Here is a 26,812-nt window from a genome sequence, read left to right on the forward strand (position 1 = left end):
GAGGGCCAGAGGCAGGCTCTTGGGCTTGCTGAGAGTTTGGCTTCTAAGCAGCAATTCTTAGATGTAGTGATTGCAGTTCAGAGTCCTCAATTCACCAGATAAAGTTTGCCTGAGAAGAATCCTAAAAATAAATTTTCCTATAATCCTTTGGCAATAGAAGCTGACAGTGTCCTGAAGATATCTAAGGAGCTTATTTAATATATTTATATTTATTTCATCTCTCTTTTTTTTCCTATCATAGCCAAGAGCCATCTCTGTTATTCTTGCTCAGGTCGCCTCTTGGATTAACGCTGTATCAGTCTTTCTGCATTTTCTGCTTCAGTTTCACAGGAAGAGTCGAGTTCCTTTGGAAAATAACTGCTACACGGAAAGAGCCATACTGTTTTCTTGGCAATGTCCTGAGAAGGAAATGAGGGTACTCTGGAATGGTCAGTCTTGTAGCATTTCAATATATACTGTACATACACATATAATACAGCTGCTGAGAATCTCTTACCATTCCTTAAACTGTTCAGCTGCCTGTTGATCCCTGATGGGCACATAGAGTCTACTGTGAACAGTGGAAATTTTTTTTTCCTGTTTTTTGAAGTGGTTACTAGGACAGAGTATCACCCCCTGGCCCTAAAGAGATCCAAGCACAAGCCTGTGCTTTGACTTCCCCTGTTCCCGTCAGCTGAGCTGCACCTCCCTCCCCACCCCTCGATTCCAGAAGAAAAGTGGTTTCCACTGAAGAGACTGATTGAGATATTTATTCATTTCATCAATATTTTCGTATTTCCAACAAAATAATGCAGTTGGGTCCTTTTGTTATAGCTTGAAAAAAACATCCAAACAGCCCATTATAAATAACTTTGACTTTCAAAGCAGGTACCTAATGCGTATGCAACTGCCTGACACCAGTTAGAGGAGTATTTCAGCTGGTTGGGATGCAGTCACATAATTTTAGAGCCAGTAATCGCAGTCAAACGCACCTCAAATTGTAGAGTAGGATGTGTGTCCACAAATATTGTATGTATTTGTTTTGTCATTGCCCTGGTTTTCTGCAGCTGAATGTTGAAAATAACAGTTGTGCTAGTAAGTATCCATGACTCTGCTCTGTAAGGTGCCCCCTAAATTCTGTCCATGGGAGTGATGTGCAGCAGAAGCCTAAATTTACATCACCAAAATGATGTGTCACCACGCGTATTAACAATATATGGCATCACATGTGTGAGGGAGTGCTGTGAATAAAATCCAGCTCGTGTCTTGACAGGCTGTACATGAAACCACATGTTTCTAAATGCATGTGTGAGAATATGAGAGAAGAGAAAGGGCAGTGCATCTTGCAACGTAGGTTAAAATGGAGCACTGGATTTTGAGGGTGTTTAATTTGCTTGTTGAGAGTTTGGGTGAGGCCAGTGGGACACATGGCGTTTCAGAAGAGGGTATGTTACGCTGTATCTCAGTACTGATCTAAACTTGTCCTAAACTAAATTGCTCATTCAGGTTGTCTGGCTGGCTCGTTAAGTGTCGTAAGCCAATGAGCTTTCTAGTGCCTTTGTGAGGCAGGGAGTTGCTCTCATTTTATTTTTACATAGGGCACAAAGAGTAAAGGTAACACGCTACAGCACATTAACCATGGCTGGCTCTCAATGGTTACTTTTTTGTTGTTACTTGTAAACCATTCATTAAAAATGTTTAGTTTTACTTTTTGCCTTCCCAGTCTGAGATCTCACATCGTGCCCATTTTTAGAAACAACCATCCCTTCACCTTCCCAGGGTAAAAATAAAGGCTGACAGCTTGTAATAGCATGATGTGATCACCCAGTGACCACCTCTCCTTAAAAGTGGTTAATTCCCCAGGTGGCAGAGGTGCAGATCTAGCAGTTGGTTGTCACCTTTGACTGTTGCCCGTAATATTTGACTAAAGCTGATTGAAATGGCTTCTGGCTTTCTTGAGCAAAGCTTCCTTTCCAACCAAGATATGCTAACACAAGAAGTTACAATACCCCTGCCTTGCTAACAGCCTTTTGCTAAAAGTAGCAAACCCGTGTTCAAAACAGCAAAAGGGAGTATTTCTAACTAAAAAAAAATATGAACACAGTTTCACAGCAGAGAGCAATTGGCATGGGAGTGCTCTGGTTTGGATTCACACTTCCATGGGTCGCGTTATAAGCGGTGCAATGATTCTCATGCCCAGATTGTTTTACGCATGTTTAGCAGGACCGAGGCAAGCAAATGCTTAACTCGGAAGGACCATTTCAGTACTGCTGTGTACTGTCCCGTCCCGCCCACGGCTCTGAGTGGCCGCCGCGGCGGAGGCGGGCCCGGTCTCCACGTGGCGTGGGTGTGCGCGGCCCGAGCGCGGCTCAGTGCCGCTCCGTGGGGTGCTCCGCTCCGCTCCGCTCCGCTCGGCGGGATGGGCCGGGCGCGGCGGAACGGCTGCGGGCGGCTTCTGGCCCTGCTGCTGCCGCTGCTTTGCGGGGCGGCGGGGCTTGGGCGCGGCGGGTCTCCCCGCCTGCTCCGCTTCTCCGGGCAGGTGCCCGAGAACAGCCCGGCGGGGACGCGGGTGCGGGGCTTGCGGGTACCGCTGCGGAGGCTGCTGGGCCCCGGGGAGCCGGCCGGGGAGTGGGCGCTGGAGGGAGACGGCGCCTCCCGCTTCTCCCTCCAGCGACGGCCGGGCGGCGGGCGGGGGCTGCTGCTGCTCCGCACGGCCGAGCGCCTGGACCGGGAGGCGCAGCCCGAGTACGGGCTCCGGCTGCGGCGCCACCGGCGCCGGGCGGGACCGTCCCCTCGGGAGGCGCTGCTGCGGGTCCGGGTCCTGGACCGCAACGACCACCGGCCGCGCCTGCCGCCGGCGCGGCCGCTGGAGGTGGACGAGCTGGCCCCGCTGGGCACGGAGGTGGCCCGGCTCCGCGCCTCGGACGGCGACGAGGGCGCCAACGCGCGCCTCACCTACCGGCCCTGGCCGCCGGGCGCCGGCAGCCGCCTGCTCTTCGTGGTGCCCCGCAGCGGGCAGGTGCTGACCGTGGGCTCGCTGCTGGGGCTCCGCCGCCTCCGCCTCTGCGTCGCGGCTCACGACCACGGCCGGCCGCGGCCGCTGCGCAGCCCCGCGCGGTGCCTGCGCCTGGCCGTGCGCGGGAGGCGGCCGGCGGCCGGCGCGGGGAGGCGGCGGCGGGCGCGCTCGCTAATGCCACTGCCGCCGCCGCCGCCGCCCGAAGGGCCTCCCGAGGGGCCGCCGGGGCCCGGCTCCCGGCGCTACACGGCCCGCCTGCCCCACGGGGCGCGGGTGGGCGACACCGTCTTCACCGTCCCGCGGAGCCGCGAGCGGGCGGCGGGCGGCTGGTTCGAGCTGGCGTCTCCCGGTGCCACCCCCGTGGCGGTCGACAGGGCGTCGGGGCGGCTCTACCTCCGACGGGAGCTGCGAGCGGGCGGCCGGGTGGAGGTGCTGGTCAAGGTGCACGGCGGCGGCGGACGAGGTAGGGAGCCGGGCCGGGTGGCGGGGGTGGGGGCGCATCTGCCCCGAAATGGCCGGGTGGGGATGGAGGGTCGCCCCGCGGGAGGGGGGACCTGAGCGGGCACGGCCGCGCCGGGCACTTGTCAGTCGAGGAGATGCAGCCACGCTGATGCCGTCCTCAGTGGGGTGTGGAGAGCCGCGGGCAGCTGTGGGAGTTACCCCCCAGGCTGGATTTGGTGGCATGGGGATACGCTGGTTCTCCTCCGGTACCCAGAGAAGCTTTCGCCTCTTGCCTTTGAAGGAGCAGGTTAAACCTGCGGGTAATGATGGTGGTTTTATTTTTTGGTTGACGTTGTGTTGTAAGGAATTCAGGTTCGCATCTGTAGGACTGGAGGGGTTTGCTCAGGGGTGGACGAGGGATTAAAGTGGGGAGCACATCACAACAGGTGGTCTTATAACGAGGGGAGTTACCAGAGAGCCTCTTCTGGTCACTGTGGTCCTCCGTGGCCTGGGAAGGGAGAGGCGATGTTTCTCTGGGAGTGCAACTGTACAGACCTGCAGCAGCAGCCCGCTGCACTTGGAGATCCTTCTGCAGCTGTTCGCTGAACCGCGCTCAAACGATGTAGCTCAAAGTCAGCTACAGTAATGGCAAAGCAGCATAGGGGCAGGGAAAGAAGCCGTCGCACAACAGATGTTGATGGGCTTAGGACAAGCAAAAAATAAAAATAACCTGAATCCAGAATCCTAGGAGTTGGTGTAGAGAACTAAATGGAGATATCGTTATACCACTGTGCAAATTCTCTCTACATCAACAGCTTATATACTATAGGTGATTTTCTTATAAGACAAGAAAGACAATGACTAGACTTGTTAAACCTCTTAAACCATATTAAGCTTGAAGTGCGTTATGGCTCTGAGAGCTGTCCTTTCCTTGCGTTACTTTCATCTTACTAAGAGTAAGTTTTATAGTGTGTTTGTAACTTTAGCTCAGGTCTCTGATAATGTGGGTGGTTATCATTTGCTTGGGTTTTTGTTTTGTTTTGTGTTGTTTTTTTTTTTTTTTTCTTAGATGCTTACAACTTCACTGTAGAGGAAATATTTACAATTGATAAATGGTTTTTACAGCCTGACATTCAGGAAATGTGGAACATAGAGCTGGAGGAAAACAAATGTGAGCGTGTGGGGGACTGTGATCTCCTTTACCATCTTGCACTGTGTGCAGGCTAGAATGCCAGAGCTGCCTGTCTGAGAGACTTGTTCCTGCAGGAATAGGCTGTGGTGTGCAAGTGAGAAACATTTAGCATAGTGAAAATGCTGCATGGTATTTCTGGGCACTAACTTTAAACAAATCACCTGGCACTGAAAGTGTCACTTCTCATTCAAACTAAAGATGGAGTTAGAAACATGATGTGTTGCTTGACTGTCATGCTTATTCATAATGAAAGCAAATAACCTTGTAAGCAGTGCGGTACAAATGATTAATCATGTTGTCCTCTGCAATCTGGTGGTGTACAACATGTTTTTACCGCTGTCTATGCACTGATAACATATTGACAAGAAATGAGCCTCAGGGAGAAAGGAATTCGATGATCAAGTGGGACAAGGTCATTTAGACACTCCTTTAAGCTACTTTTAAAATCAAAACTGTCTCATAACTTTTTACAGTAACGACCATAGAATCTTTTTCTGGCTGCTTATTTTACTGGAAGGTGATGAAATGATGGAAGGCTTTGAGCATCAATTTTTTTATCTGAAAAAAACTGGTGAACTGTCTAAAGCCAAACAGAATTAACTTTTGTCTGCTCCTCATTCCTCCTCATGACTCTCACTAAATATAATTAACAGCGGGTCACATAGTAATCGATATTATGGAATGTGTGCCAAACTTTTAATCCTCTCATTAATTGAAAAACAAAACTATTGGACCCTTATTAATTGCCATCTCTTATGTAAAAGTCATGAATGGACTTGGGCATTGCATAATTTGCTGCATCTCCAGTGAAGCATGTGTCTTGGAGTTTTGTGTTTTTCAAGAAAAGCAAAGCTCTTTTTTGCTAAAAAAAAAATAATGAAAAAAGAGGTCAGATAGTAACTTAGAGCACTGTTGCTTGCAACTGTAGTCCTGGGAAAACAAGGTATTTGTGTACACGGTTGAAATACTGAAATAAACTGAGTGTAGAGGTCGATAACTTTTTGAATCCTACAAGTTGCTCAGTACTACTCGTAGCAGTGATGTGTATGATGCTGCCCCATATTTTCTGTGGGGACATCGTAGCCAGCACTGTGAAAATACAGTTCTTCTCCCCTTGAGTATACCCTTGGTACGTGGACTGTGGATCGCAAAGAGATTAGCACAATTTCTGCAAATTGTCTTATTTACCTACCCAAAGCAGTCAGCATCTTCCTTCGGAATCTGGCAGGTTACCTCTATGACTCAAAGCTTTGCTGTTCTTGGCTCCAGATGGATGTAGTGGTGGGATTGGGACCTGGAGTTCAGACAATACTCTTATACAAAGATCTGAGCTACAAACCTGGCATTTCCCCATCTAGCTTTTCTTCTGGGATATTGAATGTCTTGGAAACACTGATGTGCCATCAGAAGGCAGAGGAACAGCATGTAGCCTGAGCGTGAAGGTGTGGGGGTGGTGGGGAAGGGTTGAAAGGGCTGTAGCTCCCTTTCTCTTCCAGGTCTGCCTCTGTTTGTGCACACCTGCCTGCACCTGCGAGCACCTAAATAAGTTCTCACACTTGTTAGTGACTTATACAGGCTAGGAGTTGTGCAGCTACACAACCGTTTCCTTTTCCTCCACCTACACCCTGTCTCTAGCTGGGGCTACGTACTGGTGCACGCTGTGTAGGAGCTTTACGTTTAGGACTTTGTCTATCATGTTTCAAAAAGTGAAGGAACACAATTTCTTACCCCTGTGCTTCGACTCTAGCAGACTTTCAGCTCTGTTGTTTGTTTGTTTGTTTGTTTTTTAATCTTAAGAGCCTGCCATGAAGGGCTTACAGAGCGCACACGGTGTTGGCTTGGAATAGCAAGACCCACTGGGTGATTTCCGTGCTCCTGCACACACTGGCACCACAGGTACAGCCCACATGCTATCAAACTGAAACACCCATGCTAAAAAGTCACTCCACAATCTATAAAGGTTATTTTTCTTTAAAAACAAGGGAGGCTCGAAAGCGCAACAAGACAAATCTCTTCCCCCTCCAACATGTCTGCAGTGCTCTGAAGAGTAAGCTTGAGGCTAGCTACCCTTTAAATCTGGGATGCCTCAAGACATCAAAGTGAGGTAAACACCAGCAGTTGTTTTACAACTGAAATGAATAAAACAGTTGCAAGGCTGTTCAGTATTTTCATGTTTTGGAATTGAGATGGATCTCTCGTCCCCTTTTCTCTTTCAGCCTGGATAACAACTATTTACTGCTGTAACTGAATTCCAAGGGGATAGATCTTAAATCTGACTGAGGAGGCTGTAGCATAATGCTGTTCCTCCTGTATAGTGTCTTATGGTAGAATATGATCAGCATGGAACCCTCATGGCTCACTGAAAGCAACCTACATTTTAAAAAGGCATCTGTCAAATCTTGAAATTCCTGAAAATGCAGCCTAGGCTGCACATGGAAACAGGAAACGTTACATGGTTTGAGTCCCTTGCACTTAAAAAACTTTCACCAAGGGACCTACTGGGAATGGGAAGCCTTTCAATCCACATAATACAGCTTCTGTAAAAACTAACAAGTAACCTGTATATGTTGCTGGCTATGATTTCAAATCAAGATATAGCTTAGAGGTTGGTTTGTTGGTTTTTTTTTTCATGGAGGCAGAAGTGGCCCATTGCTTCCTGGCACCTCCTGATGTTTTTAGAACAAAATAAATCTGATTCCAGAAACAGAAATCTGACCTGGCAATCAGGTTTGGAGGTCACACTATGTGCTGCTTTTTTTTTTCTCCTCCTGGTATCAGACGGATTAAAACCATCTGTGGAGGCCATCGCTATGCCTTCAAACTCAGCTGCCGACAGAGAAAAAGCTTGCTTTGCTTAAACCGTGAAACCATTTTAATGGCCTGGGATCATTAGACAAAACAGCAAGCTCCAGGATGAAGGTTATTGTGTTACCCTGTCTGCATGTATCTTTGGAAGAATCTTACTATAAAAAAAAGTAGATATAAAAATCTATAATGACCCAGAGGCAATAAATAAGTGGTAGCAATGTCTGATGAAGCCTATAGCTGGGAAACCGACAAAAAGTTTAAAAACTGAAGAGTTAAATGTAAAGTTTATGTGACAGGTATTCTTAGTAAGGTACGTAAGAAGCTAATTAAATGAGAAGAAATCCTTTACCGTAACAAGTTAAAGAGAAAAGTGATAGAAGACCTTCAAAATATAATATTCTGCTGTTTATTCTTAATGTTAGCATCTTAAATCTTTTTATATAGCCTAAGGTTTCATATTTGTGAGTTTTCATTACATTACAACAGCAGGAAGGCATTTAAAAACCTTTTTCAGACCCAGATCGTGTCTGCACTATGCCAAAAATATCCCCGTGTACCTTCAGCACGCTCCAAGAACACTGTGCGGGATGTGGCAGAGTTTAATTTCTGTGTACCAGCAGGAGCTGGCTGATATGCAGCTGCCTTTTCACACCTCCATTACACATGGGAGGCACAAAATTTGTGCTTACTGTGTTTGCACAGGCAGTTTGTTCATATAAGCATCACCTAGCAGATGTGAATGTAGCTGTCTTGTTTGGGGCTACGACTCCGAAGGGGAACGGAACTTGCTCCTGTGTGTATGTCTCCGATGGTGAGAGCAGAGTAAGGAGCTATGGATGCACTTGTTTTACATCAGATGGGTTAGCTGAGCTCTTGACTGAGTAAACAAGAGATACACATACGGAATAGACATCTGCTTCAGGAGGGAGGAGTGACAAAGCATTGAGGGATGTGTCTGTGGAAGGGGAGGAGGATCTGGTTAGAAATTTAGTATTTAAGGAGAATTGGAAGGTAGGCTATCGACTCTACCTTCTCATACCTTAGGATGCAGCACGGGAACTGGCACACTGCTCCTTTGGAGGCTGCTGCTCTGGTTAATCCAAATGCACTCTGAATGCTGCTGTCCACCTTTACCAAAGGCACACGTGCTGCTGGGTCTGAGGTGCATCTCTTATGGTTCCATCTGTCGTGGTTTAACCCAGCCGGCAACTAAGCACCATGCAGCCACTCGCTCACCCTCCCCCCCACCAGGTGATGGGGAAGAGAATTAAAGGGGAAAAGGGAAAGAGACCCATGAGTTGAAATAAGAACAATTTAATATTGCTACTGCTAATATTTTAATATGTACGTATGTATAATGATAATAATATATACGAACAAATGATGCACAGTGTAATTGCTTACCACATGGTGACCAAGGCCTGTCCCAGACTAATGATCTCGAAACAGGTAAGTCCCAACACCACAATCCTGGATGAGTGAGAGGCCTGAAAAGAGAATGAGAGAGAGAGACAGCACTCCGAGAGTGAGAACTCTGGAAGAGCAAAGGCCCTTTTTCCAGTCAACCCTCATTTTTATACTGAGCATGATGTTGCGTGATATGGAATATTCCATTGGCCAATTTGGCCCTCAATCCTCAATCTAAGTTCAAATCATAAGGGGAGTTGTGGGCCCTTTATCCTGGCCATGCTCCCCCTCAGCCTGTTGTGCTCCTGCACACTGGCAAAAACATGGCAGCTGAAAGGTCCTTGAGGTTTCAGTGCCAACTATCAATGTTCTTCTCATAACGAGTCCCAGACTAAAACCAAATCACAGAGCTCTTCTAGCTGCTAAAAAGAGCTAACTCTGTTCCAGCTGAAACCAGAACACCATCCAATGGTGTTAACAAAAAATATTGCTACAACTTTTTTTGGAATGTTTTTGTACTTATAAAACATACTATTGCTGCTGGAAAATAATGTTTTTTTTACTGGTGACAATATCTTTTTAAGTGTTTGGAAAGAAGTTAATATACTCAAAGCATAGTCGCAGGAACAGTGAGCAACTTTTTATTTTAAACCCATTTGAACAAGCCTGAAGAAGAGACTTATGTTAAATGACAATGCTCACACAAGAACAAATGCCTGTAGCTTTTCTGCAGAAAGACTGAGGCTGGAAGCCTCAGCAATCAGATTCTGCCTCTCAGGAGGAAGATCTTTTGTGCCTCCTACAAACTACCTTAAACTTAATTTAAGTGCCACTTTAATGAGGAAGAGTAGGTGCTGTGTTACATGGGATGATGGGAAGTCAGAAGCAACAATTGGGAGCTTGTCCAGTTGTAGGCTCCTTGAAGGATGTTGGGTTTCTTTGATGATGCTACCCTTATGAAAATGTTTGGGAATCCTCCTAGAATTTTTGACTATACATTTTGAGACTCTTTTTTCTTGGCAGACAAGAGAGCTTGCAGGTAATTTCCCTTCAATGACATAAGTATAACCTTGTTTCTGTTACTGGGGTGAGCTGTACCACACAAATGTCTATTTTGCCTGTATTGTTTCACCTGTCTTCTGAAATACTGACTGGAGAGTAGATGGCAGTTGTGAGGGATGGAAACAAACCCAAAGAACATGCCTCTCCTTCCTATCAACAGTAAAAGCTGAATGATCATAGAATCAGAGAATGGTTTGGATTGGAAGGGACCTTAAAGATCTTCTAGTTCCAACTCCCCCTGCCATGGGCAGGGACACCTTCTACTACATCAGGTTGCTCAAAGCCTCATCCATCCTGGCTTTGAACATCTCCAGGCATGGGGCATCCACAACTTCTCTGGGCAACCTGTTCCAGTGCCTCACCACCCTCAGAGTGAAAAAATGTCTTCCTTATATCTAATTGAAATCTACCCTCTTTCAGTTTAAAGCCATTGCTTCTTGTCCTGTCACTACCTGCTCTTGTGAAAAGTCCCTCTCCAGCTTTCTTGTAGGCCCTCTTTTGGTACTGGAAGGCTACTAGAAAATCTCCTTGGAGCCTTCTCTTCTCCAGGCTGAACAACCCCAACTCTCTCAGCCTGTCTTCAGAGAAGAGGTGCTCCAGCCCTTGGATCATCTTCGTGGCCCTCCTCTGGACCTGCTCCAACAGCTCCATGTCCTCCTTATTTTGGGGACCCCAGAGCTGAATGCAGTATTCCAGGTGAGGTCTCACAAGAGCAGAGTAGAGGGGCAGAATCACCTCCCTCGACCTGCTGGCCACACTCCTTTGGATGCAGCCCAGGATACGGTTGGCTTTTTGGGCTGCAAGTGCACATTGCCGGCTCATATTGAGCTTCTCATCAACCAAGTCCTTCTCCTCTGGGCTGTTCTCAGTCCATTCTCTGCCCAGCCTGTACTTGTGCTTGAGATTGCCCCGACCTGTGATCTGCAAATAGACGTGACTTTCAAATGCTAAGATTGCAGCTGTGTCTTACAGCACTGTCCTTCTTTAAAAAAAAAAAAAAAAAAAAAAAAATCCCTCAAATGTCCTCTGTACTGCTGACTCCTCAGCTATTCTTACAATGTCAGCAGGGTATGGCTGCTGAACAGACTTTGTTACCAACTGAAGTGGCTGAAAATAATTATGGATTATAGTATTTAATAGCATCTTTTAGTGGTGATTAGTAGGCTGTTAACATGGCAAGCTGTAATAAAAAATTTGGTTTATGAAGAATCATGTCATGTGGAAGCTTTTGAGATCCTGTAGCTAATTGTACTTCCCACCTCTGTGGTGCTGTGAAAGATTTCTAATCCTCATGGCTGAGTGGTGATGGGCAACTGTTGGCAGATATGGTAGATTTAAGGGTTCGGGCAAAGATACTACTTCTGTAATCACAGGTCTGTCAGTGCTTCAGAGCCTTTCTCTGGAAACAAAAAAAAATAGAACTTTTTAAAAGCTAGAGGGTGACACCACAGTCAGGCTTTAAAGACTAGGGCATGAAGATGTGGTAGCAGAAAAGATAAAATGGATTTTGCAGTCCTATTCCTGCATCTGCTTGGAGTTTTTCCTGTGATGTACAGACATCCGCCTGTGGAGATGTCTTTGCTGTCCAACAAAAATGCTGTAAGTGTCTCAGATGCCCAGTGTGATGGAGATACCTGCGTTAGGTTTGCATTCCCACAAAAAATGAAAATTTGACTGAAGATTTGTCTTTGCTGCCTGTCTGTGCAATAGCACCTGCATTTGCCTTTTAGCTCTGATGGTCCCACTGGATAGATGTACAGGTAGTATTGAGATAAGCAAGACCTTGCCTCCTAAAATTGAAGAGGTGGTGTATGAGTAGAAAACATGTCCAAGTGCTAATCTATGTTAAGAAATATGTCATGAAAACAATGGAAAGTGATCTCTGCGGGCTGGTTTGTCAAGCTTGCTGGCTGTGGTTAACCAAGGAGGGAAAACTGAAAGCCACTGACATAGCTGTAGATGAGGCAGTTGGTACAGTCACACTGGCTGGCAGTTCTGTGGCTGTGGGCTGTTCGTGCACAAGCTAATGTGGTGGTTTGTGGGCTTTCAGGTAGAGACTTATTTCTGTAACTGAGATAGTGAGGATGTTACCGTGCCTTCCAGACATGGCGCTCTCTGCTTAGTCCAACAGAGTACCAGCTTCATAGCCTTTCTTTGGATATGTTCCAGCACTTCAGTGTCTTTCTTGTAGTGAGGGGCCCAAAACTGAACCAGTATTTGAGGTGCAGCCTCACCAGTGCTGAGTACAGGGGGACAGTCACTGCCCTAGTCCTGCTGGCCACACTATTTCTGATACAAGCCAGGATGCTGTTGGCCTTCTTGGCCACCTGGGCACACTGCTGGCTCACATTCAGCCCTCACTGAACCTTCGTAAAACTGTGACACTGGCTAAGCCTCAGATCACAGGCTCAAGGGATGGCTGAGGTTGGCAGGGACCTCTGGAGGTCATCAGGTCCAGCCTCCCGGCTCAAGCAGGCCTACCTAGAGCTGGATGCTCGGGTCTGTGTCCATGTGACTTTTGAGTATCTCCAAGGAGAGAGACTGCACAACCTCCTTGGATAACCTGTTCCAGTGAACTAAAGTCTGGGGGCTGGAGTCCAAGAAAGATGTGGACCTGCTGGCAAGTGTCCAGAGAAGAGCAAAGAACACAACCAGAAAACATTACCTGTCAAGAAAGGTGGAAAGAGTTGGAGATTTTCAGGAGACTGCAAGGGACGTGCTAACAGTGCTATAAGATGCAGAAGCCAGTCAGCTGTTCCTTACCCCATGAAACAAAAAATAACAAACCCTGGTTCCCAAGGAAAATATTTGCATTAGATGTTGGGCAGGGTGGGGAGGGGGAGGGAATTCCCCAGTAATTTTTGAATTATAAGGATAATTGAGCACTTGATAGTGGCTGGAGAGGTGAGATCATCCATCAACGAGATTTGTAAGACCTGGCTAGACAAATATCTGCCAGACAATGGGTTTGTTAAAGCAAAGCGTGCCTCTAGGCAGGGGCACGGTACTAGCAAGGCTGTTAGATCCTTTCCGTCCCGCTTTAATCCCCCTGCCCTTCAGCTTTTGCATCTCATTGACTTCTGAAGCTTGCACGTTCATGCCTCACATGTTCCCTAGCAGCCTGAGGGAACTTCTAGCATAAACATTCTTCGGGCTTTGTGTTTTTCTTTGCTGTTTGCTCGAAGGTAAGAAGTGCCGGAAGGAGCGAGAGCCGCTGCAGAAACGGACAGCATCACACATGAAAGGCAGAACGCAGGATGAGGCCAAAGCTGGAGGGCCGTGGCTCAGCGGCAGGTGGTAATAAACTTCAGGTATCGGGTGGAACGTCTTTCTGCAGCTGAGACTTGGCTCGCTCTTTCAGCCCCTCGGCATTTATTTCTGACATGCTGACAAAACAGCCCGGGTTATCTGCATGCAGATGTCAGAGCTACTACCCAGGAGTACAAACATCTCTGTTCTGATAGCTGTCTCCTCTTTGCACAGGCATCAGGCATGAGAAGCTCAAGGATTTTAAGTCTTACACATGGCAATCAAATACTATGGAAAATTATTGCATTGACTTGAAACAAGTCAGTGAAACAAAAACAGTCTTGATAAAGTATGGGTTTTTTTTTTCCAGCAATGCGTTGTTTTTTTCAACTGCAAAGGCATGAACAGATCAAGCCTCTGAAATTAATAGTGTTTTATTTTGTTCCACGGACACAACCACACCCAAAGAAGGTCTACAAAGCTGATGAAGGGTCCAGAGAACAAGTCCTGTAAGGAGTGGCTGAGGGAACTGGGGTTGTTTAGCCTGGAGAAAAGGAGGCTGAGGGGAGACCTGATTGCTCTCTACAACCACCTGAAAGGAGGGTGTAGCGAGGTGGGTGTTGGTCTCTTCTCCCAAGTAATGAGTGATAGGACAACAGGAAATGGCCTCAAGTTGCGCCAGGGAAGGTATAGATTGGATGGTAGGAAAAATTTCTTCACCAAAAGGATTGTCAAGCACTGGGGCAGGCTGCCCAGGGAAGTGGTTGAGTTGCCATCCCTGGAGGTATTTAAAAACCTTGTAGAAATGGTGCTTAGGGATATGGTTTAGTGGTGGTCTTGGCAGCATTAGGTTAATGGTTGGACTTGATGTTAAGGGTCTTTTCCAACATAAATGATTCTATAAGTCTATTTAAATAACACATTTCAGAGAGAGGAGAGGTGAAGCTTTTGAAAAGTCTGGAAAATTATTGTTAATTTTGAACAACACAAATATTTTCCCTGATATGGTGTCCTGAACTCAGTGAAATTTATTCCCTTATCTGTCTTTTTTTAAAGCTTAAAGTTGTAGTTTAGGGCTGACATTTTGATATGCTCGTGGTTTTTACAATTCGTATGGCAGGATTAGAACTTAGTTATTGATTCATATTTAACACTTGGATCACTTACATGGAACAATATTAAGGAATAAACTGCATAATTATAATTCTTTGAAGTCATTCTCTAAGTTTCACTAAATGGGGAAAATGCTTAGCTAGATATTCACCTCCGCAGAAATTAGAACTGCCTGAATTAGACCAATGAATGAAACAAAAATATTTTTTAATGCCATGTGCCTACAAGTTTTCATTCTGTTCCTTGACCTTAGCGAAGTTATACTGACTGTAGCTGAGTTAATTAAGATGTGTGTTTCTCAGCCCTCCCTGTTGTCTCTGGATAAAATACCTGCCGCCACAGTTGCTCTTGTGAGCCACTAGCTCGTGCTGAGGGTTGTGCCTTGTGTCACACCGAGCAATACAGTGAAAAAAATTCTTGAGAGGAGAGTGTTTAACAAATGTTCCCATGTATGCAGTGTTGATACAGTAGAAAACTGGAAACCATGTAATCTAAGAATTTCCTCTAGCTAAAGAAACCGTGTCTTAAATTAATTTAAATACTTTAAAAACCTCACAAAACTTCAATGAAGTCTTTTCCCTCCTGGGAATGATTACCTCTGGTAAATTTGTCCAGCACATATTTTTACTGTGGGGTAAGGCTGCTCGTAAATACAAGTCTTGCGTGTCAGGAGATGCCTTTATCTGTGGGTAGTCTTTTATTTAGTATCAGATCCCTGAGGCCTACAGTTAAAATTTATTTGGAATTTCTAGCTCACTCCTTGTGTTTGTTACTGGTTTTGCCCACGTGCTGCTGTCCCCTCCCATCCAATGTGAAATGTGGCTTTCCTGAAGGCAGAGATCCAGGGTTTCCTGTATGAGGCATAAGTACACCTGGCTGGGTGTTTCTTTTGAAAGTGGTTTAGTCCTTAATGGACCTGCAACTTCAGTACAGTTTGGTCAAGTATACGATCATATTTTAGCAAGCAGACAGCGTGCATTTCTCATATGTACTTTTCTACTTCCCCCTCCTTTCTACATTTAGTTTCTTTTTTTTTTTTTAATTTGAACTTATTTTATATATTCAAAAATACATTCATTTTGATTTGAAGTCAAATCTCAAGTCTACCTCTGAAACACAAATGTGCTTAGGAAAATTTCTTCAAGAAGCTTATATGCACCTTTAGCATCTATTAGCACGTTGCTGTGAGTTCAAAAGCTTTAAATTTAGGTCTTCCAAGGGGTAAAATTACTATGATTAAATCTCTACAGGTTCTTTGCGGTAGTAGGTTCCTTCTCCTTCTTCTCTGTGGACAGCCCTCCTGCACATCAGGGGTTCACCCCATTTCTTGGGCTGAACTAGCATTAGCTCAGCCACCCTGGGAGCAGATCTAGGGTGATCCCAGGAGTCAGGTGATCCCACTGACGGTCAACCCTGCTACCTGAACACCCTCAGACCATGGTGCTGATCGGAGATCAGAGGGGGTCCAGGTCAGACACTCAGTGGTGCGGGTTCTTCCAGGCTGTTCCCAAGTCTGACAGACCAAGGCTGGGCAGATGCAATCATCTGCACCCGTTAAGTATCCAAGTTCCCTTCTTAACCACAAAACAACACAGGCACAGTCCACGTATGTGCCATTTTTCTCCAGAGATTCAGGTAGAGGTGCTTCGTCCCAGCCCCAAATACTCGAAGCCCAGTAGAGAGCAGTTTGTGCCGAGCTTCCCAGGCCAGTACATAGAGCTTGCTCACTCCCTGGAGCTGCTGGCTGACCTGCCCCTTTGCTTGCCTCTCCTCCGCAGAAGCAAAGACCAAGACTTTGCCTCGGAGGGGTTTCCAGTTCAAAGCCAGTGTTTCACCCACCTAAGATGCAACCAGATGGGATACTGGGGACAGAAAGGGAAGACACGTCCACCTGTCCTTGAATATCCAGTGGTTTGAGAAAACTAAACAAATTAGTCTCAGAGCAGGAAGAATTTTAGGGAGTTTTGATTGCGTACCACTTCCACTGATTTTTAAGAGAAATATTTTAATAAGCCCTAAACCTGGTTTAGTAAAATTGGCAACATTTATGCTGGATTTTTCAGAAACAAAAAGGCCACATTTCACCCAAGTGTTGATACGTATGCACTTAAAACTGTGTCATGGCAAGTGGTGTAACTGGCATAGTATTTGATATGTATATCTAACAACTTAAAAGCTATACTGAAAGTATTTTTAATTAGTTGTTAGCCGCACTTAATGCACATCAAGCTGCCAAAGTCGGTATCTGTACTGAAATTTTTGTGCATGCGATAGGATGAATGCAATGGGCAGTTCAGTTTGTTTACAGATACAGATGGGTAAGACCTTAAACATTCCCAACTAACGTTTGTGAACAAGCTGTCTAGAAATCCATGCATCTGTTGCAGATAACGACTGGTACCTCTGCCATGTGACGCTTCTTGCCCCAGAAGAGGAACTTCTGTCCTGGGGCATGTACCCATACCCCTACCTGGCACGTGTCGATCCAGATGCTCGAAAAGGCACTCTTATCTACCAGCTTGTCGCATATTACAGTAACAATGAAAACACCAGTGCTGGGATAACTTACGCACTCATTGCAGGTAAGTCTATTCTGAAAAAAAAATGATAGCATTCTGTTAAGTTGCAGATTTTTCTTAACAATTTCTCATTTTATCATTTTGTTGATAGATTTTTCCCTTGGGGAATCCTTAAAGATACAGCAGGTACAGCAAGTAGAAGCTGGAGGTGCTTTAAGTAAAACAGTTACGTGGATGGGAATCTTTCTTGCTGCCACTTTCTTTGCTTTGCTCCTATTTTGAAATCGATTGCAGCCTTACCCTTAGCATAAGGCTCCATTTCTCACCCATTCTCCTCTCTTTTACATGGCACTGGTTGACAGAGCACAGTGTGAGGGAAAGATAAGTGCACAACTGGAGAGGAAAAAGGAAGTGCATGCAAGGACATAGACAGATGGTTTGAGGATAGCTTACCTTAAAATAGTGAAGGTGTAAACCTTTTTGCTACGGGACGTTTTTCAGACCAGCTTTGTGCATATATTGATAGGTGGTGAAGAGCGATTCCAGGTAGATAAGGATACTGGCATTATCATGACGACTGGCTTGCCTTTGACGTGGAACAAGGAGTACGTGGTTACTGTGGAAGCCACCGATGAGTACGGCAACAAAAGCCCCTACGCCTCCATTTCCATCCTGGCAGGCTCCCGACCTCCGCAGTTCACTAACATGTCCTACAGTGTGTTTGTCCCTGAAAATACGCCCGCAGGAGAAAAGTAAGTTGCACTTTTCTAGGTGAGCTCCCTCACGGCAGTCTGAGAGGAACTTCACAGAGCACAATAAAGTCAAATTTTTGTGTTGTTGCTTCTCAGGGCTGTGCACGTGTGTTTGCCTATTACACTTTAAAAATTGTGTTGTTTTTTCTAAAAGAAAATATGCTTTTGCTGATGTTTGAGAGCTTCCAGTGTGGCACATAGCGTAGTCTGGGATGCTGGAATTCTGCTGAAATTATTATTTTAATGCTCTTGGGGTCTTACGGCATTGTGTTCTGAATTAAAACAGCCAAAATCCTGGCTATGCATCTCCTGGAGCACTTCATATATAAATGAGTGCTTAAAAAATACTGTCTTTTAATTAACCCGATTTGGAGTTGTTTGTATCTCATTTTACTCGTATTTAAATTTTTACAAAGGCATTTCATTGCCAGACTCTCGAGATAACAGCGCCCGTGTGAAGTGCAAATAGGTACAGCTCAGTCTCCGAGGGACTCTGCCTTTGCGTGAAGAGTAGCTAAGCCAAGGCACGGTGGGGAGATGCCGCCGAGCTGGCTCGGGGTTTATTGTCACTGTTCAGCTGCCTGAGAGCAGCATGGGCTTTCAAGGCACCAAGTAGCAGGTGGAGCAGTGCCATAGGGCCATAAAGAAGAAGGAAACCTCAAAATGAAACCTGATGAAATAGGAAAAGTTGGTAGAGATGTGCCACTTTCTCCTGACTGAATGAGGAGGAGGAGGGAAATTTGTCTCCTTCCCTGGAGCTTTCACTGAGATGGGCTTAAAGTATATTGTCATGCTGGCCAGAGACTGCTGTGAGAGATGGAGCTTCAAAGCAGAAGTCACAGTAGGGAGGCAGACATTCATTTCATGTCCAGACAAGGAGGACAGCAGAGTCTGGAAAGGCCTTGTGCTTCATAAGTTTCCCATCCAACTCCAAACCAGTTCCTTTTCTGAATATATAGCTTCAAAGACAGTCGAAAGTATCATAGCTGTTATCTCTGTAACTGAAGCTAAACTAGCAACTGCTATCAAGTATTTGGAAGGGTACAAAAGGGAAGAAAAAAAAATGTTTTTGTGTTAGTAGGGGATTGAAATGGGTTGTTATCCCAGCCCTACTATGTCAGGGGATCAATTTGGTGAGAGAAGAGTGGGTAGGCGGGCTCCTTGTACCACAGGGATTTCCAGTCTGAATGCACAGCTGAGCCCAGCATTGACAGAATGAGCAATTCACCTTTTGTCATCCTCATCTTCCTCTTCTAGGTGCTCAGGAGACAGCTTTTGTTGTTGTTGTTTTGAAACAAAGGGTTATTCTCTTGTTCTTTACAGAGTAGCAGTCATTGAGGCTGTTTCTTTCCAGAGCCAGCCTCTGTCATACACTCTGCTGACGAACCCCAGCGGGCTCTTCAAGCTAAGGCAGGAGAGCGGAGAGCTCAGCCTGACCCACCCCGTGGACTATGAGAGTGAGCACCACCTCTATCACCTCTTGCTGAAAGCCGTGGAAGTTGAGAGCACCCTTAGCAGTGTGACTGAGGTACGTGGATCGCCCCACTCCCTACCCACCTTCTCTGCAGTCTTCGTTATCTCATCAGCGGGACCAGCTCCACGCAGGGATAGTCTAGAAACCTTGTGAAGATGCTCAGGAGGGGGCAGGTAGAAGGCTGGGCTCTGATCTGGGTTCAGATCTAGACTCTGCGAAATAACCTGTGTTGTTTCTCTTTGGCTTTGCCTCGCATCTGCTTGGAACCAAAGGAGATAATGCTTCCCTGTGTTACAGTAGTGTGAGGAAAAGTTTAGCTTCGGAGGCATAAGGATGGGACAGCAGCAATAACTGCCTGGGCAGTGTCCAGAATGAAGTGCCCATTTTCCTAAGTGTAGAAACTAAAATTCCCTTCTCATGATGTCCTTTTGTCTCAGGTCATGGTCCATATCACCGACGAAAATGACTGTTCTCCTGAATTCCAGCACTCCATTTACAACAGAGACAACATTCCCGAAACCATTCCTGTTGGCACATCTCTACTGCAAGGTGAGGACTATCCTGATACCTTTAATTTCAGTCTTGCCCTGGACCTGCCAGTTTGTGTTACGTGGTTATGTTCTTACTGTGAAGAAGTGCCAGCTCTTCCACAGCAGGCACTGCCTTTCTAAGATGTGGATGGTAGCCTTCCTGGTGGTCTGTAAATGACTTTTAAGTATCCTGGAAGTAGAGGTGGAAGTGTCTTTAGGTGAGGAACACCATGCTGGGTCACACAGCTGTGCCCACAGAGGGATCCCGTGGTATCCCAAGGGCAGTTAAGGCAGCTGACAGGCAGTGACTTACTGGATTGCCAGAACTTGTTTCCTTTAAATCCTGTGGCTGTCTTTTAACTCAGCTTAGTCATCTTTTTGCATCCTGGAAGCAACTGCAAGTAGTTTTTATTTTTTTGATGTGTTAAGAAAAAAAAGAGCTTTTAAAATGGGCAGCTAGTTTTGTCAGATAGGCGTTAATGCCATATAATTGACTTACAAAGTGTTAAAGGAGTAAAGCCTGTGACCTTGCATGTTTATGGTTGTGGCTTACCGGTCAGGGTACCAAGTTTGTTGTGTTAGAGATGGCCACATATCACTTGCACATAAACCCTGAGTACACAGATGACATTTTTAGAGGCTAAAATAGTATCCTGCTGAAAGATTAGAGCTGTTGGAAATAAGTTTAAGCTCCAAATTCCAATCAAAACTTCAAGGTCACTCTCAAAATACTGTGGTTGCATAAATAAGGATTGAACTTGGATGATGCTGCATCTTTTCTTTCGGTTTACGGAGTCCAAAAGACAAGGAATTAAAGTCTATTATCCCACTTGTTTTACTGGTGCCAGTTCAATGCCTTCATAGACATCTCAAGATCTGATGTAGTCTGTTGTGAAGTGATACATACTACAGATGTGTTCTGCCTAAAACTGGGAGAACACTTACAGGCTCACTGTCAGGATTCAAACTGGAAGTAGGGGCAGGTACTGGGGTAGGTAACAAGAACATGGGCTGAGACCTCAAGGGGATTATGAACCATGTGAGAAATGGACAAGTGCCAAGGCAAGACTTAGCAAAAATTTACATGTCTAAGACATGTCTTTTGAAGACAATTATATGAATCTCCTCAATTTGCAGCTGAACGTGTGCAGGTCGCAGTGGCGATAAGAAGCTTAGCTTCCCTTGCGTAGCCACGTGCTGATAACAGGGCTGCAGGGACTGCTGTCTCTAACACTTGGCAAGAGAGTTCAGAGCTTGCTGTGGCTCATTTTTTGGTTTAATGGCCCTTGGGAAGAGATAAATTGATTGTAACTGTCAACTCTAAGAATTCCTAAGCAAGTGATTTTAGTTAAAAAGATGAATGCTCTTCTCTCCAGGAGACTTGTAGAGCTGATCAAAATTCACCTGCTTGTGGGGAAGAAAAGTACGCCCCATGTCCAAAGCAAGCAGAACAGCAAAGCTGGGCAGTACGGTTTGCAATTGCATCCTGTTTGGTTGTCTTGCCACACAGGGTACATTTCAAGAGAAAGAGGCTTCTTAAAAAACAAAATGTGAGGTGGCAGTATAGCGTCAGTCAATAAAAATGAGTGGGTGAATGCTCACTTGATGTCGAAGGGCAGATCAGTGTTGGTGGTGGCTGCAAGGAACCCGTATGAGCAGTCGCTTGTACCCTGTGCCAGGCAAGTGCTGTGCCACTAACTCTGCCAAAACAAGTAGCATCTCAGGAAAAGAAAAACAAAAAAGCAGCTCTTGCCCTGACTATAGCTTCTCAAGGGGTGAGATGTTTGCAACCTCTGGATGTCTCACAAACAAAACGAAATGCAATTTCAATATGACCTTTGCCATTCTGTGACTGACTGGGTTGCTATCATAGAATTGTAGAAACATAGAATGGTTTGGGTTGGAAGGGACCTCAAAGATCATCTAGTTCCAACCCTCCTGCCCTGGGAAGGGACACCTTCCACTACACCGGGTTGCTCAAAGCCTCATCCAACTTGGCTTGGAACACTTCCAGGGATGGGGCATCTATTGATAGTAGCGAAAAAGGTACCATGATATATGCTATTTGTTAAAACTGTGGATAACGTAAATGTAGGGTTTAGTTGTCAACGATTTTTATTTTAACACACTCGCGGTCTGGCTTGTATCGTGTCTGTAGCGCTGATGCTACGCCAGCTGAGTCGGTTGGTCTGCTTAGTCATGACAGGCAGAGATATGCCCACTGCACGTGCTTTGGGATGTCTGGATGCAAACCAGCTCTGATTGGAAAAGCACAGAGGTGTGCTCTCAGCAGAGGTTGGTGTGCTCCTTCAGCTGCACCACTGCGCCGGGAGAGCAAAGCCTGGAGTTGTACTTGGCAGCTCTGTGCTCGGATACTAGGCTTTGAGCTGGGGTTAGCATGCACTAAGCTGGCTCAGAGCACGGGCAGAATCAGCACAGACCTGTCTGTGGTTGCTATATGAACCTTAAAATACCTTTGCAATGCAGATCAGTTTGCAGGATGGAGTGAAATGGAAGGGGAATGGAATTCCCAGTTGTTATTGGGAAGTAAGGCATGTCTTTGTCACAGACAATTTTGCCTGAAAACATCTGGGGAAAAAAAGTATGATTGTTAAGCACGTAAATGTATTTTTGTGAATGGATACAATGTCTTGGTAATGACTCTGTAGGTTAAATCGGAACTTTTCAAATGAAATATGTTTAGCACTTTCTGCATGTCTTTCTAAAACCAATAATTGACCACTAAATTTAATGGTTTTAAGTCATTCATTTCAAGCTTTCTTCAGTTTTTAATATATTTTGTCTTTCAGTACAACAAGAGAGTGATTAACTCTAAAGCCCTTGCTTTTGTAGTCTGTAACAAACCCATTTATTCACAGCGAGCTTTTAAGAGATGTTAAAAAAATAAAGTTAAAAGCCCCCTAAATGTCCTTTTAAACAAAGATGAGTAACTTTGCACAGGCAGATACAGTTGAGGTTTTTTGCAACGAAGTAGCAAAAAATTTTGAAATCTTTCTCTTCCCCTTTCCTGTTTTGACTTAATATTCTGATAGTGTTGGGTCATTGTTTTGTCATCTCATTTTTGGATGATGCTGTAGCTGCCTGCCAGCGTGTCCGTGTGCTTGTTAAAGGCACTGAAATCCCTTCCAAAAGGCTGTGTGCTATCACAGTGGCTGCATTTGTATCCTCCTGGTAGAATAAGGAGTTTGTTTAATACCAGTGTGGGTATGATGTGAAGCCTTATTGTTTGGCTAGAAAAACGGCAAGGTAATTAAAGAGGTGAGCTCTTGCTCTTAAAAATCACTTTGGACACTATGCTGTGAGCTCTAGCTCTTTGTTCTGCTGATTTGCTGCTTCTGAGCAGATGGGACACCCAATGTACTGAATAAACACTTGCTGGGGAGGAACATTTAATCACTCTTTGTACCTTGCAGCGCCAGGTAATTAAAAAGTACTTTAGCTATAACATATCTAGGAGCTAATTAAATTTGAGCGGCATCCCCAGAGAGTGTGAGGACACAGTTTATGACTGATAATGCTCGACCAACGTGCATATTGATTGTGTGGTAATTAGCGGTGTTGACTGCTATTTGTACAAAGCATGTTGTGTGCTATTGGGATCACGGCTCTCTTGCAAACCCACCTCGCTGCAATCACTCAGGCTGGGTTGAAGGATGGGGAGAGTTGTTTTGCTTTTTTTCTCTCAGCCTCCTGCTGAGTTCCCAGACTCTTGCTACAAAAATAAGGCTTTTGGATAGAACAATGTCTGTTCTCAAAAAAATAAATGTATTTGGAGTTTACTTGGTAGCAAATAGCATAAACTAACCTCTTCTGCGGCATGACTGTTCTGTTAAATGTGTTCTCTAATAGTGCTTGCAACAGACTGTGACTCTGGCTCCAATTCGGAGATCACTTACTTCATCCAGAGCACTGATTTTTCCATCACACGTCATGGGGTCGTCAATTCTAACCAGAGGCTGAACTTTGAGCGAGCAAGCCACATGTATGAGTTTGTGGTGATAGCTGTCGATAAAGGACATCCCCCTCGGACAGGGACGGCGTCTGTGCGAATTCGAATGGCCAACGTGAATGACGAGGCTCCTGTCTTCTCCCAGTCCGTGTAAGCCAACTCGAACACCTGCTCTAGGTTTTAAAAATGGTGTTCATATGTGTAACCTTGATAACACTTGGCTAAGCCATCACTTGTTATTTTGTGCAGCTAGAAGTACCAGTGAAATCTGGGTGTAATTTGTGTGAAGAAAGGCTTAGAAGTCGACCCTTCATTTCTAGATTGTATCCAAGAAATACAGCAGTTGTGATATCAGCATATTGACTTTATAGAGAAACTGTTTTATACAGAGAGAACAGAATGAATAAATGATTTAACTCTATGGGGACTGAATTTGACGGCGTTGACTTCTAGGTCTCAAAGGGATCGTCCGTGTATAAATATAAGACAGATTAAGATGTAGTTAGCAAACATTAAAACTTAATTTTATCATCAGCAGATTGTATTATAAACTAACTTCACAAGGCCTTGTTTGTTTATAATGCCTTCTTTGCTTTCCTGTACATATACAATTTCTATTTTTTTGCATAACTTTAAAGTGTGGACATGTTTCAATTACAAAACATAAATACATTAATTTACAAAATGAAATACTAGTTTACATCATCTCTGTAGTATTTAATGTTTTCCATTAGTAGATAGGGACATAAGAAGCCCTGCATGTCAGATATTAGTCCTTTTTCTCATCTTTAGGAGATAAGTGATCCTGGTTTGTAGTGCAATGTAGTATGATGCATATTAGTATCTTCCAAAACATCCCTGGAAATTACGTCTACGAAAGCCACAGCATTACAATCCTAAAATACATACGCTATGGCCGAACAAATATGATCAAATTCTCGTCTTAAACTGATGAAAGATTGCATGACTGCATGCCCAAAGGTTAAAAAAAAAAATTACATTCATAGTGAATTTACAATTCTTGGCTGATGGTTAACATGGTGATGGTTATTCTGGTGCTGAATGTGCTGCCATTGCTCCCTTACATACATCAGTTACAGAACTTTCCTTTCGGAAGATGCTGGTCCCAGTACCTTAGTGGCTACTGTTCGGGCGAAGGACCCTGATGGAGATGGGCTGCTATATCTAATTGCAGAAGGCAATGAGGAGGGCAACTTTGAACTGGATAGTCAGAAAGGTAAGGAAAGAGGTTTTAGAAGACAGTCATTTACTGCCTAGTCTGTACTGACTCTGCTTCATCTGTGTGTTGAAAATCGTAACAAAGCACCGCATTCATATAATCTGCAAATGGGGATGCTTCGTCTCAATGAGAATTAGCTCTTTCATATGATGGTCGTTCTCCAAATAGAAATAAAAATTTGGGGTCCAGATCCCAGGACTATGTAGTCTAAGATGACTGAATCCTACACTTTACAACCAAAATACAAACTGAACCAACAATACAGCAGCAGAGAAACGTGATGCTCACTTGATTGTGTTTGTTTACATAGTGAAATAAACTGACACTTTATGCTTCCAAATATAGGTATCATTAAACTCCGCAGAAACCCACCCCCCAACCTGAAAGGGCCACAATACATACTGAACATCACTGCAATAGATGACAACGCCTCGGGGGGACCCGCCCCTCTCAGCAGTTTTGCAGAGGTTATTGTAGGAGTTAACGACATTAATAACAACAAGCCTGTCTTCAGAGAGGTAAGTTATCTTTCTACAGATATTCTTTTCCCATCCACAACTGGGGTTATAGACTCTTCTGGGCCAGTGGAGATTGCTGGCGGGCTGAAGGGACTGTGTTTGCAGAGCAGAATGAATCTGTAAGTGAATACGCAGCTAGCTTTCCTCATACTCTAAGTGTAAAGTCTTCATTCTCCTTTTTTCCTTTGTCTCCCTTAGAGCTTGATTTCTTTGTGAGTAGAAGTTATAGAAATTATTTTCTTCTGAGTTCTTGTCACATGTGCTGGAAAAAGTGTTGACACTGCGTGGTGAATTTGTGTGGCTTTGTGTAATATATAGGGTTGGATGTTTGGGTGTATTTTTAGTGTGGTTACTACAGCGACAGCACTTGGGTTCTGGAGAATGAGCCTCCAGGCACGTACGTGCTACAGGTAGAAGCCTACGATGCAGACCTCGGCATCAACGGAGAGGTGAAGTATGGGCTCATGCACCGAGACGGAGCTTCTCTAGGCTTCAGCATTGACCCAGACACAGGTCAGTAGCTTTCAGGTTACCAAGATAAAATGAAAATGCTGTTGTATTGTAATGAGGATGCCACTCTGAGTGTGTCTATGTGGGCTCATGCTTTAACAGTGTAACTGCAGGGTTAGCTATAGCAGCTTGTAGAATAAACACTGGAAAAAGTTCAGAGTACGTGGAAGCCATGCACATAGATTAAATTAAGATGATAGTGACTTAAATGACAAATTAGATAGGGAAACAAACCCCAGTTCAATAAGAAAATAAAAAGCTATTCTGTATCAATTATTTTCCTATTGGATCAAATGTAGCTACAAAAATGCAGAGCAGAAACTGTGACTCTTACAGCGTGAGCTTGTTCTTCCTTTCAGTGTGGCCGGACAGTTCTTTAAAATGGTTTATTTCTCATGTCATGCACAAATAGGAGGTCCAGTACAGCACGTATGGAGGCAAAAGACAGTCTTGGTGCGTTTCAGACGAAGGAGTTATAAAAGTTGTTGGAGTTTCTATAGTCAAAACAGTAAGATGTGCTATTTGCATGTCCAGGACTGCACAGGAGACTGGAAGGACCAACAACAGAGCAGCAGAATCCTGGTCGCTAGCATAGTAGAGACATAGGTCTGGAAGTGGCCTCAAGAAGCCAGTTTAAAGCATCCCAACCAGAAGAAAATATCTGATACAGGGAGAGACCTGGTCAATAGAGAGGAAAAACTGAAGACTTGGAGAAAATCATTCGATTTATTAACTAGGCTACACAATTTTACCCTATTTTATTCTGTTCAACAAGGCAGCCTCCAGCTCCTATAGTAGAGATGACTGGTCACGTCACTTGTGCCTTTTGTGGTGTGACTTCCCCAGAGTAATACTGAGCTGTCTTTGAAATATTCAGTTACCTGGACTATCACTGGAGTAAACCTAAGAGATGCCTCTCAATAAGGAGGAGAAAGTCCTTCTCTGCTCCATGGGGAGTGAGATAACAAGGTACTCACACTGAAGCTCCTTATCAGGGCAGCAGGAGAAGCAAACTGTTGACCCCTGGCAGTA

At 44.9% G+C, this 26,812-nt stretch overlaps 1 protein-coding gene across 2 annotated transcripts in view; it reads left to right on the top strand.

Annotated features, from left to right (window-relative positions):
* The first annotated feature begins 2,398 nt into the window (after window positions 1-2,398).
* The window catches only part of LOC104375469 (neural-cadherin), a 54,880-nt gene continuing 30,466 nt past the window's right edge, over window positions 2,399-26,812 (top strand). Inside the window, exons 1-9 of one of the 2 annotated variants that reach the window (XM_086609466.1) lie at window positions 2,399-3,458; window positions 16,655-16,849; window positions 17,313-17,538; window positions 18,862-19,066; window positions 19,450-19,561; window positions 23,413-23,662; window positions 24,607-24,749; window positions 25,098-25,270; window positions 25,615-25,783. In XM_086609466.1, the coding sequence (XP_086465592.1) occupies window positions 2,399-3,458; window positions 16,655-16,849; window positions 17,313-17,538; window positions 18,862-19,066; window positions 19,450-19,561; window positions 23,413-23,662; window positions 24,607-24,749; window positions 25,098-25,270; window positions 25,615-25,783 (2,533 nt within the window). The remainder of the gene's footprint in view (window positions 3,459-16,654; window positions 16,850-17,312; window positions 17,539-18,861; window positions 19,067-19,449; window positions 19,562-23,412; window positions 23,663-24,606; window positions 24,750-25,097; window positions 25,271-25,614; window positions 25,784-26,812) is intronic. The other variant, XM_086609467.1, reaches the window with a different exon arrangement.

This window comes from Tauraco erythrolophus, chromosome 3 (assembly GCF_009769465.1).
Source record: "Tauraco erythrolophus isolate bTauEry1 chromosome 3, bTauEry1.pri, whole genome shotgun sequence".
Lineage (NCBI taxonomy): Eukaryota > Metazoa > Chordata > Aves > Musophagiformes > Musophagidae > Tauraco > Tauraco erythrolophus.